Raw genomic sequence first — 19,532 nt, 5'->3', positions numbered from 1 at the left:
ATACTATTTTGTTCAATTGCAGGATTTCAGCTGAGTCATGCCTACAGGAAACAGTAAATGTGACCTAAAAATCAGTTATGTGTGTAAAAGAGTGACCTGTATAAAACAGGAACCTACATATAATTGCTGGCTGATAAGAATAGTTACAGCACCTCTGTTTAACATTGGCCTGTGTGCAATTATGCAGAACAGCAGCATGTAGACCTGTGGAAAATAGGTTGTTTTTTTCTTTTTTTTACTTTGTCTATGTTGTCTTTGATAAACTGCATAATCTGCAGATAAACTGCAGAGGGAGGAATAGCAGCATATGGTGTACCTGCTGCAGATCCCAATGAGAACAAAGCATGATGGCTTTCTGTCAAAGATTAGGCTGGCCAGTATTAATCCATTTAGCAAGCTAGCTAAATAAATTGATGTATGTTGCTGTAGCTCAAAACTAAAAGAAGCGAACAATGATGTTAAGCTAAAATGTTTGAAAGGTGATGCATTTTATTTGTGCATCTCCTAGACATAAGGTCCCTCAGACATACACTATATGACCAAAGGTATTTGGACACCCCTCAGTCTGGGGCTGTTTTTCATGCTTTTTAGCTAGGACCCTTAGTTCCAGTGAAGGCAAATCTTAAAGCTACAGTACACAATCACATTCTAGACAATTCTGTGCTTCCCCAACAGTTTGGGGAAGGCCCTTTCCTGTACCGAGCGCTGACCTCAACCCCATCCAACACCTTTGGGATAAACTGGAAAGTCAACTGTGAGCCAGGCCAAATCAGCGTCACTAATGCTCTATTGGCTGAATGGAAGCAAAACCCCGCAGCAATGCTCCAACATCTAGTATAAAGCCTTCCCATAAGAGTGGAGGTTGTTATAGCAGCAAAGGGTGGACCAACTCCATATTAATACCCATCATTTTGGATGAGGTGTTGGATGTCAGGTGTCCACATACTTTATGTAGTGTATTTACTGGATCCATGAAAGATTAAATATATATATTACAACATTTATCTACCCACTAAATAGGTGAATCATAAATCAGAGGCAAGGGTCTGTAATCTCTGACAGCAACCTGTTCTTTTCTATCCATTTTCTACCAAATTAAAAAGTGACTAAACTTCCCCACTAACAGGCAGACATGTTGATTCTAGCTGACATCCAACAAGATATTGTCATTTTACATTCTACTTTTATTTTAATTTCTGATGTTGGAACACAAATCAATCACACTTGGGTTCAGAGGATAAACAACCCATTTTATATACATAATTCATTAGATTATTACTCACATGCACAACAGTAATATACTCTTCATGAAATAAATATTACGCCTTTTCCCCTGTGCACCGTAGACTTGCAGTACACCACACGCCCCATAAATTCAGCGAAATAATTTATACTTTCAGAGGACTTAAAGTGGTACCATCATTACAGTGGCTCCGGTCCCCGGGGAACGCAGACTGAGACGCACAAACGCAGAATAAAAGGCTTCAGAAGCCACGCTGTGCAGCAGCCTTTTAGGAAATGATTATGCAGTAACCCCCTCTGAATAAAGCACTACACGGCATGCATGCATACGGTTAATCATGGTTAAAATATGAAGGCCCGTTTCCTGTTTCTGCAGCCAGGATCATTGAGACGGTTGGGCCTGTTGTCAGACGAGAGTAAGTGAGCTGATAGTGGGGGATAAGTGGGCCATTGCATGTGATAGCATGGATTTCACGGTTACTGTATCAGAGCACACTTAATGCATCACAGGTTCAGGCAGACTACAGGTGCCTCATCCACTAAAGGAGTCACTCTCGTGTGACAAGGGTGAACCGGGGACAGCTCTGCTGACTGAAACTCTCCCTTCCTGGGTGATGTTATTGGCCACTATGCTCCACTCCGGGGAGTGTCTTGCTTCAGTCGGGACGGGTTCAGTGAGGATTCGAACCCAGGCCGTCTGCCAAACATATTACATTTTAAAACGGCATTCCTTTATGAAAGTATAATGAAAATCGTTAGTTCACATAGCTGTGAACGCAGTGCATTAGCAGGATGAGCTACTTAGCTGTGTCTTATAGTGGAACTGAAGGTCATCACAGAGTTGGTAGGCTTAATCTTTGAAATTAAACTGTATTACAGATCGTATTTACTTAAAAAGCAACCATTTTTACTGCAACACCTCAGGACTCTCAGCTTGTAGCACTAATCTGAGCTGTACCAATGTGCTGCAAATTAATTTTGTATATGTGCACCCTGGAACTTCAGAGCTGTGGGAATTATTGAATAGCTGTTCAATATTTCAGTGTTTGTGTACATAATGTGTTTAGTGCACCACACAGGATCGAACAGACTCGGTGAAGAAAACCTCCACTGTCCTTCCCGCTGCAGTATTTATGGACAGGCACCCTATTTCTGTACTACAGCTGGTTCCAGCTGAGCTCATCTGACACACCAGCATTTGTGCTGCCTATTGAGACTCTGATGGTGTGTGTGTGTGTGTGTGTGTGTGGTCAGAGAGAATAAAGCTAGGCTATGACTATGAGACACTGACCGTGATAACGAGGCTGAGACTGTTAGCAAGTCAATGGGCTATTTGTCAATGACTGTGAGTAAATTTGTGGGTTATGAGTTAGAGACAGAGTAAATTTGTGGTGTGTGAGTCAGACTGCAAGTAAATAGATGGGTTATAAGTCACAGTCTGTGACCATGTGTTATGAATCAAAGACTGAGCAAATCTGTACAGACGGATCAGGGGATGAAAATATAATGAAAGTATAGAATCGTAGGTTTTTACTCCGATAAATAGATGCAGTTATTGCCTTTGGCCATGCACTGCACGTTTATTCTATTCAGGCAAATAACTGACATACATATTGGCTTCATATTTAAGTGTTACATTTGAATTTACATTGAAAATTTTACTGTGTGTGTGTATGTGTGCATGCATGTGTGTACGGGCGTGTACTTATGTGTGTGCGTGCGTGTGCCTATGTGTGTATGTGTGTTTGTGCATGTGCGCATGGATGCGTGTTTGTGCATGTATGCATGCGCGCGTGTGCATTTGTGTGTGTGTATGTGCGTGAGTGTGTGTGTGTGTGTGCGTGAGTGTGTGTGTGTATGTGCGTGAGTGTGCATTTGTGTGTGTGCGTATGTGTGTGTGTGTGTCTGCGTGTGTGTATGTGTGTGTGTGTGTGTATGTGCGTATGTGTGTGAGTGTGTCTACGTGCGTGTATGTGTGTGTGCCTATGTGTGTGTGTGTGTGTTTGTGCATGTGCGCATGGATGCGTGTTTGTGCATTTGTGTGTGTGTATGTGCGTGAGTGTGTGTGAGTGTGTGTGTGTGTGTGTGTGTGTCTGTATGTGTGTGTGTGTGTGTGTGTATGTGCGTGAGTGTGTCTGTATGTGTGTGTGTGTGTGTGTGTGTGTGTATGTGTGTGAGTGTGTCTGTATGTGTGTGTGTGTGTGTGTCTGTGTGTGTGTGTGTATGTGCGTGTGAGTAGGGGCCCAGCCTCTCAGTCACGGCCAGGCCTCCATCTGAGCACGTGGCAGTAAAGCACGATGCAGCTGGCGGGGGTGGGAATATGCAAGAGAAGCGAGGTCTGACAGGAGGGATGATAAAAGCAAGGGGAGGAAATGAAACACGAGGACGGCAAACAAACAGTGCGGACTGTCAGCGGGCGGAGCGAAGAGCGACGAGCCATGGCGGCGATGTGGCAGCCCGTCCCACCGCGGCTCAAACTGATGAACACTGCCCCCAGTCCTCCTTTCCTCTCACCTTCAAATGACATTAGGGCCCCCCCGCAGGACCAGGATAGAGAACCGCACACCTGCTTTCATTTCTTTAATCAGCCGTGCATTATGGGTATGATCACAGATCACTGTGACATCTCCCACGCGGGCAGGGTTTGCTTACACAGCACGCTATGTGCCCCCCCACAGCGTTGGTATCACAGCTCTGTCGCATATGGGTGGTGTTCCACACGACCAAAAAAGGACCAAAAAAGACAAACTGCATTTTTAAAACTACATTCATGTGTTTTCAGGACACAAAAACAACAACAATAATAATAATAATAATTATAATTATAATAATAATATTAATATTAATAAATATGAGAGGCACAGCAGGGGTTGCTGTGAGACCTTGTTCCTCTAATAGGAGCAAACTCTCTGCCTACGTCTGAACTTAAGGGGATAAACTCGCAGGGCTTTGGTGTAAATCCAGACTTATTTTTTCCTCTCGCATGGATTTAATTTTCCTGTCCCAGATTTTAAGACACTGAAATTAAGGAATTACTTTTCGCTAGGAAATCACAATAGTAACCACGATCACGTACAGGTAAGAGCAGCCTTAGCGTGCTTCAAAAGCGTAAAGGTGAAATAAGCAGTGCTGAACGCCGTGTCTTCCCGCAGCTCTAATTGACAGGATTTCCTGTGCTGTCAGTGTGACAGGCAGAGCCTCTGAATCCTCCACAGAAACAGACAGTAAAAGCCAGGGAGAGACCGGGAGGTAGGGAGGGCGGGGGAGAGAGACGAAGGGAGAGAGACAGGGAGGGGTGCTCACATTAGAGCCATGATTCCAAAATAAAGAGAGCCCAAACGGAGGGAAAGGAAGGGACTTAAAGCCTTGAACGAGGAAGGCTACGGTGGGGTGGGGGCAGAGGTAGGGGTGAGCAGGATGGAAAATAAGCACGATATGAAGTACATGATCTGTTTACCTAATGAGTCACACTGTTCCTGGGCGGTTGGTCCTTAGCGGCTATATCACCCGACTCCCCTCTCTTCTAACTGGACATCACCAGTGCTGAAGCCCCTAATATCATTCTCAAGCATGGGTCAATCCTAACCAGAGCTATAGCAACAAGCCCTTCCCGGGGCAAAGCAAACAGATTTCTGGCTGGGAGGGGGCCATGTACTGTTTATGCAGAAGAGGCAAATCAGGACAGATCATTACTGCAGGTGAGCACCGAGGAAAATAGATGCAAGTAATTTACTCAGCTACACGGGGACCCCCAGGAACACTACATTGCCATTCAGTAGGAGGAGTCAGTGCTGAACCCTCTTCTGTGGGTGATTGCCTGGCAGGAGGGGGGGGGGGGGGAGAGCAAGGCCTTGCCAGTATATCAGCCCAATATCGCCAATGAGCGCGCCCAAGCGCGAACGGCGAAATACAAAACCAAAACGCCTGCAGAACAAACCGCAGGAAGGATGCAGAGGTGGTGACAAAAAAAAATCACATTCATACAGAACGTGTAAATCACAGCAGGCGACTGGAGAAGATTCCGGAAGACGAATGAGAAGCGCGGGGGGGGGGGGGGGGGGGAGGTCATTCATCACCACGCTCCACGAGGAGATTAGCCCCACAGATGCATCAATGAAGGAATAAAAATGCACCCCCTTCATCGCTCAGCGTGTTTGTATATTTGTGTGTGCGTGTATGTGTGTGTGCGTAAGAGAGAAAGTGTGTGAGTGCCTGCTTTTGAAGGGTGCGGCTAGTTTTGCGGCTCAGGGTAGTTATGTGGTGTAGGGGGTGAGTAACTGGTTTATAACCTAGGTGATTATTGCTGTTTCTTTAGTAACACTCTCACATTTTGAAAAGTGGCAGGATCATTTCTCCGCCTCCACTCTAATTACCAGTATTCCTAAGGGTAGATTTACCAAAGCTCATTTGTAGCAGCTAATGATGTAGAATTACCGTTGTCCTTGCTCACACACACATTCTTGTGAATGCACAATATTCATCAATAGCAATTGTGCTGAAAACCGTCAGACAACCAATTTAAATATTGCTCAGTGACATTCATTGAAACACCTCCACAGTAACATTCTTAAATACATGTTTTCAGATGAGCAGAATGAAGACTGAATGAAAAATGAGTTCACATAGCACCTAGTTCACAAGCAAAGTGTTTTGCTTGATCAGAACTTTAGTCAGAAGTGTATGAAATGAAATGGTGCAAATGATAAAAACGAAGATACTTAGCTAAACTGAATGCGCAGCTTTCGTTACAAAAGCGCTCTTAAAAGAACAGAACCCATGCTGACTGTGTATGAAGACATGGCCATATGTAGGTGAAATTCAGCTGTTATAAACAAACAAAAATATCCATCAACCATTTTATTAGTGCACGGTACAGATATTCAAGCCCATTCACCCCATTCAAAGGTTTGCCATATCTGTTAGTTTGTGCTCCGAGCCTGAACAAAACAACATTAACGTCAATAAAAATCTTGTGAAGGGCTTCACTGAATTTTGTTTTATCATAACGGATGCAGTGGAAGAGAAAGGTATTTCCGTGAGTGCCTTGTGAAGCCGTTACCAGTGAATGATGTGTTTCTCAGATCTGTAGCAGACCTTGCCGAATTATATTTGCATTGCCTCATTTCATATATTCCACACGCACAGCAATAAAACCAGACCAGTGTCATCAAATGAGTTCATCAAGGTCAAGTCCTAAGGCCTGATGACAGCAAAGCACAATCCATCATGACAGTATCCCATACCCCCATGACTAAACACATGCCTTAAAGGCGCATCTCTCTCTGTCCCCTCCCACCACACGCACACGTGCGCGCATGCACACACACGCAAACACACACACACACACAGACATGCTTGCAGGCACACAGACACACACAAACACACACAAGTGCACACACACACAGACACACACACACACGCATGCAGAATCACACACACACTCATTCTTCTGATGCATTTTGAACAGCCCCTGAATACAGGGCTTGGGGTAGAGATACACATCAGAGAAAAACAGTCCCTTTATCTGTTTATCACACAGAGAAAACTACCCCACTGCAATTAGGGGAAATTGCTTTTCTTTTCTCTTGGTTACAATTGTGATAATTCAACTGGACTACTTTGATTCAATATATCTAATTAGGGTTTGGCAGATCAAAATGTCCTGAAGATGAAGCAATCATCTAATGCAATGTGATATACATTCAGTGTGTGATACATATTCAGCACTGTGTGACATATATTCAGACCTATGAGACAGACATTCAGTACTTTGCCATTTACACTCAATAACATGTACAGTATAATATCAAAACCACCCTGAAGCATTGGAAGAATAACACAGACCAACATCTTTTAGTGGGGTCAACTGAGGGGTCTCACACCGTAGGGGTGTCACAGTGAAGAGTAACTGTTCAGTTGCACAGTGCAGAGCAGGGGTCTTCAACCTTTTCTGATCCAGGGACCCCCACCCAGGCTCAACGCCAACCTGGGGACCCCCATCATAAGTTAAAGAATTAAAAAATGATTTTATATAGAATTTTGGTTTCACAGTCCAAACAACAGTCTAGTTTCATTCTGGTCCAGCACAGCTACATTTACCTCCCATAGGCTCACAGTAACCTTTCATACACCAACTGCTTTACACCTGTCAGTTCCAATAAACTTTTTGTGTTTTCAAACAACAAAAATTGAAGGTTTATGAGCTGCCAGACTGTCCTCGTTTCCCCGTGTGTCTAACTGTAGGTCAGCGATAGCCACTCTGGAGGGACGTTAGCTGAGAATGAAAATATTTCATCAGGAGGGGAAAGCCCTGTGCCTTCAGTCCCAATTTAGAGGCGATATTGCTCCTGAAACAGGTGAGACGCTGAGAGTATTACTGTAGTAATGAGCAGCTCTGCCGCTGCAGGGGTACATGCAGAGCTCTCTGAAACGCGGCTGGCTGCTGTCCTGTATGAATGCTGCGCGCGCCTATTTTTAAGCTTTCATCTCAGGGATCCTTAAGCACAGTCTCTCGGCAACATGAGCGGTGCATTTTCAATCGCCGCATTTTGTTAAATTGTAAATCTTACTTGCGCATAAGACAGGATCTACCGGGCAGGAGGGAAGTGTGTTTTCAGCACCTCATTAATGAATCATAAATCACCCCGCATATGAGTCATTTCAACAGGACCATTAGCGCAAAGTGTAACCAGCATCATTAATATCCATTAGGGAACAGCATGTCAGGCTTTCTTACCAGAGATGTGAATATGTAGGTGTAGTAAATAGAGAGCATCCCCAACTCAGATGCCTGAGAGACAGAGAGAGATAGGGAGAGGAGAGAGGGAGAGGAGGAGAAAGGGTCAGAGGTCATCCCTGTGATCACACAGTCCGAGCCTGGCTCAGACAGCTCTGAACTGCAGAACAGACTCCAAGGCTGATTACACTCACAGAAAGCAGCTCAAACAGAAAGTTCCACTTCTGGAGGAATACAAGGGTTAAGCTTGCAGAAGTTTCTCTCCTTACGTGATCTGCATGTGGCTTAAAACTTTCATTAAATTACAGTCAAGGACGTCCCATTTGCCCACAGACTACACAAACAGAGGAGATTGTGTATTATGCATAGGACAGTACTCAAGGAAGAGGAAGTTATTGTCTTCACAGTAAAATCAGCAGGCATGCCTGGAAATGAGAAGTAGGAGGTTAAAAAACACACATCGCATTACCTTTGAGTGATTCTCAATAAATCACTTTTATTTCAAGATTGGGTCACCTGAAATAATTGGAGGTCAGTCTTAAATGAAAAAAATTAAAATTCATGTGATGCACACAAAGGTTACCAAGGCAATGAATCATTAGTTGAAATCACAGGGATACTGATGCATGGTACTGACCACCACATGGACCACCACACAGTGGTGGATTGTGAATTGTCTGGATAGTCAGAAGGTAAATGTGTTTTGCCTCCTGTTTCACTATTGTGAGTGCTCTCTCTCTCTCTCTCTCTCTCTCTCTCTCTCTCTCTCTCTCTCTCTCTCTCTCTCTCTCTCTCTCTCTCTCTCTCTCTCTCTCTCTCTCTCTCTCTCTCTCTCTCTCTCTCTCTCTCTCTCTCTCTCTCTCTCTCTCTCCTCTCTCCTCTCTCCCTCTCTCTCTCCTTCCTCTCCCCTCCTCTCCTCTCTCCCTCTCCCTCTCCCTCTCTCTCCCTCTCCTCTGCCTCTCCCTCTCCTCTCTCCTCTCTCCTCTCTCTCTCCCTCTCTCTCTCTCTTCCCTCTCCCTCTCCCTCTCCCTCTCTCTCTCTCTCCGCATGTTTGTTGTTCTCACTGGCTGCATGCATGTGTCCTGACCGAGTTGTTCAAAATGGTGTCCTTTACTGAGTTATGCACATAAATTTCACGTTTTTCCTTCACATTACAGTTATTCATATGGAAATGAGAAAAAATTAAATAAAAGATTAATTGAAATGGGAGCAACGTAATTACCCTGCTGCTGCTTGCCGGCTGCAGAACTCCAAATGGCTAATACACATTAAGTTGATAGCAATGCCAGTAATTAGCTTCCACATGTAGTTCGATTACACATTTATTTCAAATGGGCTTGTTTGAGGAAATTAAGAATTTACTGTTACCTCATTAATTATGCACAGCAATGCTTTTATTTGACTCAATTCAATAGCTACATCGATACTTCCAACTGTATTCTACTACAGTTACAGCTGTTCACTACAGCTATTTTCAGGAAACAGGAGAGCACAAAGACGCTGGCATGTTGGCATCCTGCAATCAGCAGCTGCCTCCATTCCATCTGTGCTCCTAACACTCACCTGCACACACACTTGCCATTCCACTGGTGTTCCTAACACACACGTGCAATCGCTCCTGTGCTCCTAACACATACCTGCACACACCCACCTATTACAACTCCTGTGTTCCTAACACACACCTGCACACACCTACCTATTACCACTCCTGTGTTCCTAACACACACCTGCACACACCTACCTATTACCACTCCTGTGTTCCTAACACACACCTGCATACACCTACCTATTACCACTCCTGTGTTCCTAACACACACCTGCACACACCTACCTATTACCACTCCTGTGTTCCTAACACACACCTGCGCACACCTACCTATTACCACTCCTGTGTTCTTAACACACACCTGCACACACCTACCAATTACCACTCCTGTGTTCCTAACACACACCTGCACACACCTACCTATTACCACTCCTGTGTTCCTAACACACACCTGCACACACCTACCTATTACCACTCCTGTGTTCTTAACACACACCTGCACACACCTACCTATTACCACTCCTGTGTTCCTAATACACACCTGCACACACCTACCTATTACCACTCCTGTGTTCTTAACACACACCTGCACACACCTACCTATTACCACTCCTGTGTTCCTAACACACACCTGCACACACCTACCTATTACCATTCCTGTGTTCCTAACACACACCTGAACAAACTGACAGCAGGCCAGTGGAGAAGTGCTCTGTGAGAGATCAGGTTTACACCTTGTACCCATCACAGCCACGTTGATGCGCAAACCAATCCGTGGTTCTCCTCCGAAACATGTCCAGCCTACTTTTGTCATGCTGCAGACTACAGCCAAACCCGCACAGAGTGGAGCCGGAGAAGGCCTGTCATATGTGGCTTTGACATGCAGTCCACGGGCGTCTGATTGACCATACGCTTCCATACCCTGGGTGATGCAATCACGATTTATACATCGCCCCATGGAGGTACCGGCCACAGGCATGGTCTGGATTCAATGAGAGACCGATGAGCTCATCCATTCACCACAGTGTGGTGCCTTGGCAGAATGAGCCACCCAGCAGCTCCTCAACTCAGTTATTTCATCTGAGAAACACAGTGTGTGAATATTTCTGAATACATTTTTGGTAACAGAATGGTACATTAATTGTCATGCTGTTCTTCTCTCAAACGATTAAGCTGTTTGAGGTGTTGCACTGGCAGCTGGAGTTCTGAAACCACATCAAAATCACACTGAATTGGATCATGTAATTGAATCCTCTTATTAGTGCAGGAGCAGTGGCAAGCACTCCACGGTGTATGGCAGGACAGGCCAACCACCCGCTGTGCCACAGCAGAGAAAAGAGCCCTCGCTAATCAGACAGCCACAGAAACAAAGGGGGAGGAGAGAGGGGAGGAACAGAGAGAAGGGAGCGGGGAGAGGGGAGAAAGAAGAGGGAAGGGAGCGGGGAGAGGGGAGAAGGAGGAGGAGAGAGAATGGGTGAGCAGAGAGAGGAGAGAGGGTTGGGCAAGGAGTGAAAGGGAAAGTAAACAGGTAGAGAAAGGGGAGAGAGGAGAGAGGGGGGAGAGAGGGGGAAACGAGGAGCTACATTTTTCATAGACAGGAAGACTGAAGTGTCACCATATCACTTGGAGTTGCCATGGCAACCCCAGAGCAACGGAATGGCCTGTGACGGCCATCACATTCTTTCATTAAATCAGGATTGAGATTGAGGGGAAGCCGGAACACAAAGGGAAGGGAAGAGAAGACAGAATAAGTAAAAGAAAAAGTGAATGACTTGCGAGGGAGGAAGTAAATAACAGTCCCCCTCAGAGTTCTAAGGATGAGTCACACTGAGACCCTGAGCAGCTGAAGTAGGGTTCACTTTCCTTTAAAATACACAAAATTTCTGGTGGGTGCTGGGATGCAGGGTCTCAAACTGATCTCCTTTGTCTGCCTTCCCACAATGCTCTGGATCAAAGTCACCTCGTTGGTAATAGGCCCATTAATTGCGCCTGTTTGTGGAATAATGAGTTGTTTTAATTATGACAAGGCCATATGCTAGTGTGTGCTTCTCCGTGGTGCTTCTGTCAACTTCAAATGGAATGGCAGGACTGGAGATGGATAGCAGGTGCCTTGCCGCATTAGGCAGTGCACTAGGGTTTTGCTGGTGCTGTGATGAAGCTCTGTGCTGGGAACTTGTCTGATCTTCATCATTCTAGCTGCTCGTCTTCACAGCAGCGTTGACAGCAGTGTTCAGCTTGTTTTGGCAACAGAAGCACAGAACGGTTCATTAATGCTCTGTCTCCTGTCAAGGAAAGGAGACTTTGTGCCTGTTCCAATTCATCTTTGCTTAATTTATTATTAGTGGTTAACAATTTTTTTTTTATTGCATGTGAACCCTCATGCTACCATATAACATGCTCTTGCACAACGTTCCAAAGTTTAAAAATTGAGATTTGACTTTTTGAGAAAAACTGAGGAAAACCAGAGATAACCATTTGTATGTCAAATATACCACTTGATGTTTTTATAAAAATTTGCCCCTTTATCCAGTTTATGGTTCCACGCCACATCGGTGTTGAGAGCCAACAGTAGTGTCGACTCGCTGCACTGCAAAGTGTTCATAGTGTATAACTCAAATGGAAAATTACGGGAATTTCAACGTCAATTCAGATATAACTGTTATTAAGAATAAATTCAAACACTTAAACAGACTCACCCTCTCTAAGATAATGTGGGACATGGTGGCATTGGCGTCCACGATGATGGTGGCAGTCTTATCATCGCGAATCTCTTTGAGGAGCGGCGTGGGGTCCTGGCTGTCGTCCAGAATGCGTACCGAAAGCGTTTCCTTGGAGATGAGGAACTGGCGCAGCAGCCTCTCCAGGTTTAGCAGGCCTTTGATCAGATTACACATCAGTGAGAGGTGTGAGGCTTTTGTTGGTGGCTGGGAGCTTGTCTTTCACCACTAAACATTCAAGATGATGGTAAATTACTAAAAGCCCCCACAAAAAACAGACTGTTAGTATCAATGCTGGTTTAACTAAAAACCCCTTTATTCCTTTAGCCACCTGTTTCCTACCAACTAGACACACAGGTTTACACACGCACGCACGCGCACGCACACACACTCACACTCACACTCTCACACACACACACACACACACACGCACACACACACACTTATGGTTAAAAAAGCCCCAGCATGAATTGTCACTTTCAGATTTGTGTGTTTTACTAATTGTGAGCTGAATGTGAGCTTACAATCTTGATAAGATACCATCTAAAACTACCGTTTTTTTCCTAAAGGCTAAAACTGTGATCAAAGGCATTAAAACCATCGTTTCGCACCAAAGCACTGCGGCAATGCCCCTGGGGTGGATTTATCAAAGAGCACGCTCTGAAGACAGAGAATTGCTGCGTGCCTCTTGCATGCCGTCACTGTCACTACAACGGAATATTTGTCAATGACAATTATGCTAATGATGTCAGCCCATGTGCAACCCATATAAATATCCATCAGCACAAGTCAGCTGGATATCTCCAGTAATGAAATGGACAGCCTGTGTGTTGTGACTAGGCGAGTGAAAGGAATGAAGCCGTCCAATAGTTATTCACAGGAAGCCGTTCCGTGAGGTCCTGCTTATAACCTGTGCTAAGCTAAAACATGCTAAGTTGATTCGTACTATACCTTGACACCGCCGCTCTACTTGGCAAGGCTGGCTTGGGGGTTTTTTTTGTGTAAGAGCTGAGAGGGCAGAAGGGGACACATGGCCAGCTGAGAGATTAATGGCATCCTTTCGGACCGGTCTCCCTCCTGCCAGCGCTCAGAAATATTCATGAATCGCGCCGCGCCGCTAACCCGTCAGGAGAATGTGTGATTAATGAGTCCCCAGCTGAGGGCCAGCGGGGGGGATTTTACAGCCTCTCGCTGAAAGGGTCACATGACAGACCAATCGCTATGACCCCATAACTGCCCTGGCCCAACGCTGCTTTGGCTGCCGAGGTGTCTGTTTGCGGAGTCGTCTACATGCTGTGCCTACAGTACCAGCCTGTTATTAGGGTCTCTGCATTACATTACATTCAATTAGCATATGCTCCTACCCAGAGTGATACATAGGTGCATTCATCTGATTAATAACTGCATACGTCTACTTTACACATCCACATGCACACGCACACACACACATGCACACATGAAAGTATACACAGAAACAAAATATACATTCTTATTACACGTCTTCCAAAACCATCATCTCTGCATCTTTTTATAGTAGAATTAATCACACATAAATATTTTGTAAATAAGGAGGCTAAATACAAGGCCATATGAAGGTGAGGTACTGTGCATTTATGTTAGGGTGCATACAGTCAGGTGTGCAAACATGCCCAGTTTATGCATAGGTAAATTCATACATGAGCCTACAAGGTTTGGTATGTGTATGTACAATTAGATATGTGAGTATTTGAATATATGTGTATAGTTGGTTGTGTTGGTGTGCACAGTTTGCATGCCAATGTGTTTAGTTGGGTGTGTGTGGGTGCTGTATACGTGGTGCAGGTACAAGGCAAGAAAGTTGCAGTATATGTGTGGTGTATGTTCTCTGTGTAGGTATCATCCAGGTGTGATGCAGGTACAAGTGAGTTAGGTGAACAGGTACAGGTGTGGCTCGTGTGGTGTAGGTATGGCACAGGTGCTGGGGCAGGGCAGGTGGAGGGTGGACTCACAGTCAGCCTGAGCACAGATGAGGCAAGCAGTGGTGCTGTTGAAGAAGCTGAGGAGGCCAGCGACGGCCAGGCTGACGTCCGTGTTGGTGGGCCGCAGGTTTAGGGTGGTGAAGCGGGGGAACTGCACCTTCAGGATATCCTCAGGGGCAACCCTTACATAGGGCACCTGGAGGGAAAGAGAAAGGGCTGACCTCTGTCCTGTTCAAAGCCTTGTCTGAAAGGACGCAACTGGTTCTACAAACTCACCAGATATTCATCTCTGGATTCTTATCATTAAAAGTTTTACCCATCGAAGTTGAAATATTCCTATTGCTTTCATCAACAGAGTATCTCTCTCCCTGTGAAGGGGGGCGAAGGACAGCGCTATGGTAATGGGATTTTCTGCACTGTCATGTACCATTGGAAACTCTTGCCTTCAACGGGAACCTGCTGTCATTAGGGAGCAGAGAGAGCAGGCAGGAATGCAGCAGCTGACCATCTGGTGGTGACACCTGTGCTACAGCACTGCTCCATATACCTGTGCTGCAGGTATATGGAGCAGTGTTTTAGCAGCGCTTCTGCTTAGATATGCACCAAACCAAGGCAGTACTAGTGATATCCTAAGGTATTTAAAAATATATTTATATTAAACAAAATATTTATTTTTAATACGAACGCCAAAATTTTACTCCAGAACAGTTCAGAGCCAAGGCTGCCACATACACACTGCAAGCCAATAAATGCCATGATTTAAGAGCACCGATTTTCCTGAGTTACCGCATGAAACTAGCAGCACAAATAAGCGCCTAATGCACACACTGATAGTAGCCTCGTGGGCAGGTGTGATTGTTACTAGTGCTCAGCTGCTGCTGCCACCACAAAGGTAAATTTCAAATGGAGCATGCTACAGTGCATTAGGAACAAGGGACAGCATGTATTAAAGTTTGTGCAGAACCTGCACTAAACATATGCATACACGTCTCTGCTTGTCTCTATATCAAACAGACTATAAAATCAGCTCAAATCAGTCTCCCTGACTGTGCACACCAACTGCAAAGTATGCGGACAGCTTTTTTTTTCATAAATACCGATCTTTGTATAGAAAGTTGCTCAGCACCATTTTTATTCTGCATCCTTTATACCTGCATTATCTAGCCCCCTTTGCAGATTAGCTGAAATACACCAACATTGGCTACAGCGAGCCGGTGTAATAAAAAACGGTGGACCTGCAAAACCGGCATCAATCTGTTTCCGGTTCAGGTGTCAATTGGAGGTGTCAACCGCTTTATTGGATACAAGGCTAAGCATACATAACTGTGTGCTTATTCACGTAGGATCTGCGTTGGACATTATTACCCGTTATTAGCTTGCTGGCTATAGCACTGCAAGCTAGGTAGTTAGCTAAAGCTAGTGAACATTTCAATAGCTATTCACTTAGCTATCAAGCTATCCAGATAGCCAGTGACTCCAGGCCAGATCTGTGCCAATTCTGGCCTGGCAGTGCTGACTTTGTTTAGCTACAAAGTGCGACATTTCCGCTATTTGAATTGAACCAAACACTAGACACTAAAACTAGGGCCGCTTTTTTTTACTACCTTAAACCGCCATCATCCAGCATTACAGCATCGATTTCAGCACCCACAGGAACCTAATTTCATAGAAATGAAACATTATGTAGCAAAACTATTTTCTTGAAATAAAAAACTTAATCAATTTCAACATTTTTATTTCTAATTCATATAGGTTTTGTTATATAGGTAAGGGAAAATGTGCCAAGGCGTATTACAGGCTCTATGAAAAAAGTGCTAAAATGTGCAAAACAAGCAAAACAAAAAATGGAGAAAGTTATAAAAGAAATACAAAGTGCAATATTTTAAAAAAGTAATTTCTTCAGTCATAACAATTCCGCTTGCTCCCCCCTTTCCTTTGCTCCCACTATTTCAATTGAGCTTTTACATAAGTACGGTTTCACTTCTCTTACTCATTAATTCCACAGGGAACGCGCAGCTTTGGTTGTTTGCCCGAGTAGGGACCTCACACAAATCGATTGCATTCCATGCAAAAAAAAAACAAAAAAAACAGGTGCCTCCCATATTTGACACACACACACACACATATATATATATATATGCTGTTTCCCTTTTCAGCTGATAGACGTCAATGTTTCTGCCACAATTTACTGAAATGACTAAAAATAATAACCCATTTCTCTCACGTTTATATTTTTTTAGTTTTAGTAATTTGATTAATAACGTTTAATTTATTTATTTTTAACGTTTAATTTATTTATTTTTAGTTTATTTTATTTTGAGGCGGTATTCTCTCCTGTGCCTACCAGGAGGCGCCTGCACTGCTGTGCTGCTGGCAGCCGTGCCGTGGCGATGTCTCTGTCCTTCAGCAGCTGGCCTTTTATGCTTTTTTTTTACTTATGGACATTAGTATCACTCAGTCCTGCGCTATGATGCCATTATGTGATTATTTTAAAGCCTCAGAATCACTTTCTCCTTTCTAGGCAGCATCACTGAAAGTGACTGACATCATACCCATAGCCTGGTGCATCAAGATCTTTCCATTATAAAGCTAATAAAGATGAAGGCACAACAGGGTGGCTTTCGTACTGTGAAGTCCGCAGAAAATATATCTTCTCTGTCAGGAATGCAAGGACACGGCTGCATGAATAAAATAAATAAATAAATAAAAACAAGTAAAAAAGTCATAGAAGAAAAATGAGGAAAATCTGAAAGACAAAATAATAATTAAAAAATCTGTTTTTTTTTTTAAATACAGGAGTTGTGAGGTTTTCACATTCAAGTCCAGTTTGGTTGTACTTCCCCCATGCCTTCCACACTGGGTCACCTCACTTTTGGATTCTCCTCACTCGCTGTTGCCATAGAAACAAGAGAAAGTGATGCTCTGCCCAAGACGTTCATCAGAGATGTTAAATCTAACATAAAAATAAAATAACATCTCCCTGGCACTTTACTGCCCTATTCTCCCCAAATGTGACAGCAGAGAGAAGACTGAACTTTGAGAGGAAGGGAGCATTAAGCCGTTCTCTTCCAGCACGTCTTCTCTCCGTTTGACATTTTCACATTTGTGTGACACCCACTAGGATTTGGATAGATGACTAGGGTGGGTTATTGTGGTAGAGCAAGCATTATTTTATTTTTTTTGCACCCGCTTTCGTCCAAAACACAGCCCACACTAGTGCGACTGGCCAGAGCCTGACACTAGTGCAAGCCAGACAGTAGCCCAGTTTAAGCCATCGACTCTCTCCAGATATGTGAACGTTTAAATGAATTATACAGTAGGCCAGGGGACATTCTGGAAAAGCTGCCGATTTAAGGAGGTGCAAAAACAGTGAATTACTTCTAAAACAAATTTATGCAACAGACAGTCTCTCTTCAGTATTGTAAAATAAAAAGCAAGAAGACACTGATCACAGGTTTGAAAGGCCAACATAAGGAGCAGTAGGGAATGACAGCAACACATTTTGCGGACCACAGTGGCCAAGATTACAGAATGTAAAACTCACACTTTTGAAAGATTCCAGTACTCACTGGCACAAATAAGGACCTTCAGAACGCAAAACGGTGACACAGGGGAGAGTTATTCAGACAGGAGAGCACAGACATTAGAGAGATTATGGGTTGCCGGGTGAATATGTCGTCTGAACCTCAGACAAAGCAGAAGTGGGCCATTGAGCAGAGACAGAGTCGCTGCCGCGGGGATCGGAATGCTGATGTCAGAGAGGAGCTCATCTGCATAAGAAATGAGTCAGACTCATTGTGCTGATCCTGTTTTCAGCACCGTGACCAGGACTGCATTACACGTGAACACACTGACGAACACACACCTGGCACCCTCGCAGTACCATACAGCATGGAACAGGCTTTCAGAAAATGACTATTTGCATAGGGAGCGAACTGTGCAATCAGTGATAGCGAATACTGTGTTTACAGAAATGCTGGGGTAGGTGTTCTGGTGAGGCATGGGTATTTACTTTCTGCAGCCCCGCAGAGGAACGTGGATGGGTTGGATGAAAAGGGAGCGGGCATGGATGTGTGTGCAGGTTTGTTAAAGTACATGTGGATGCATGAGCAGGTTTAGTCCAGTAGGCAATGCACGTGCGTCCAGGTTTGTTGGAGTACATTTGGATGCATGAGCTGTTTTAGTGGAGTGGGCATGGACGTGTGTGCAGGTTTGTTAAAGTACAAGTGGATGCGTGAGCAGATTCAATGGAGTGGACATGGAGGTGCCTCCAGGTTTGTTGGAGTTGCTGGGCTTGACTCCAGAACAGTATCAACACTGCACTTGCTCTCTCACCTGCATAGCTAAACAGGACTGGTAGAGAGGAGATGAAGTGCGGAGGTCTGTCTGTTTTACCACAGCCGTTTACGGCCGCCTGTCCTGATTACTGTCCCTGTCCAAGAGTGTGCTGTTCTCCGAGCTGCCAAATGCAAAAGAGGTTTATCTTCAACCAGGAGATCTCCATTAATCTAACCGGTCAGCAAAGAGGTTTTTACGACTCATCTGATTTTCTGTCCACCCATCTGAACTGACCAATAAAACATCTCTCCATCTGGCCAGCACAAATGAGTATAGACAATTCCACCTGTAAACTGTGGAGTTCTGTCCCACAGCTGAGAGACTTCCTGGGGGGTCAGTGTAAATGAGACACCATATGGTAAACCAGAATATTATAAACCATTACATCTGTGCTCCTGCCCCTCTGAACACCAGTAGGATGAAAGCCATGTGCAATAAAACATAAGACACCCTTTACTGAAGGCGTAGGGGAGAGCATCAGTAGCCAAAGCTAAAATTTCATGATGATGTATAATGAAACCTGGCCCCCAGAAATAAAACCATAGACTTGCTGTGGACCCAGAACAGGGGGTGTAACTCCACTGAGGGGGGGGGGGGGGGGCTGGGGTTCTACAGCAGGCAGAACTGGCCTGAAACTGTGTTGAACATCTGCTGCCACTGAAACAGCATACATTACCACACCATGTCTAAAAATGTGCAAGAGAGAAAGGAAGACAGGTGCCCCTGAGGGGAGAGCTGTCCCTATTTACGGGATTTATTAACGAGCCGGTCACATGTTCAGTCCCCCTAGTGGAGAGCTGTTGATCAACAGGAAGAGAGTCGCTTATTTTAGAACAGTGATGAGCCTCTCTGAACAAGTACCATCTGATCCCAATCTCCCTGCTCTGTCGACTCTAACCAGTTCCTCTCTCCCTCAGAAGGAATGCCTTTGCCCGCTCGGAAATAGACATGCCCTTACTGAACCACTAAACCAGCCCAAAACAGCAAATTCCTTT

At 44.6% G+C, this 19,532-nt stretch overlaps 1 protein-coding gene across 14 annotated transcripts in view; it reads right to left on the bottom strand.

Moving 5' to 3' along the window:
* Window positions 1-19,532, bottom strand: part of grik4 (glutamate receptor, ionotropic, kainate 4) — a 201,893-nt gene that overhangs the window by 33,605 nt on the left and 148,756 nt on the right. For all 14 annotated transcript variants that reach the window (XM_064301393.1, XM_064301394.1, XM_064301383.1 and 11 more), the window contains 3 exons: window positions 14,230-14,395; window positions 12,221-12,399; window positions 7,979-8,032 (listed from right to left, as the gene is read on the bottom strand). In XM_064301393.1, coding sequence (XP_064157463.1) covers window positions 7,979-8,032; window positions 12,221-12,399; window positions 14,230-14,395 — 399 coding nt within the window. The remainder of the gene's footprint in view (window positions 1-7,978; window positions 8,033-12,220; window positions 12,400-14,229; window positions 14,396-19,532) is intronic.

This window comes from Anguilla rostrata, chromosome 12 (assembly GCF_018555375.3).
Source record: "Anguilla rostrata isolate EN2019 chromosome 12, ASM1855537v3, whole genome shotgun sequence".
Taxonomy (NCBI): Eukaryota; Metazoa; Chordata; class Actinopteri; order Anguilliformes; family Anguillidae; genus Anguilla; species Anguilla rostrata.
Note: the sequence above shows the minus strand (reverse complement) of the source record. Positions and strands in the feature narration are given on the sequence as shown.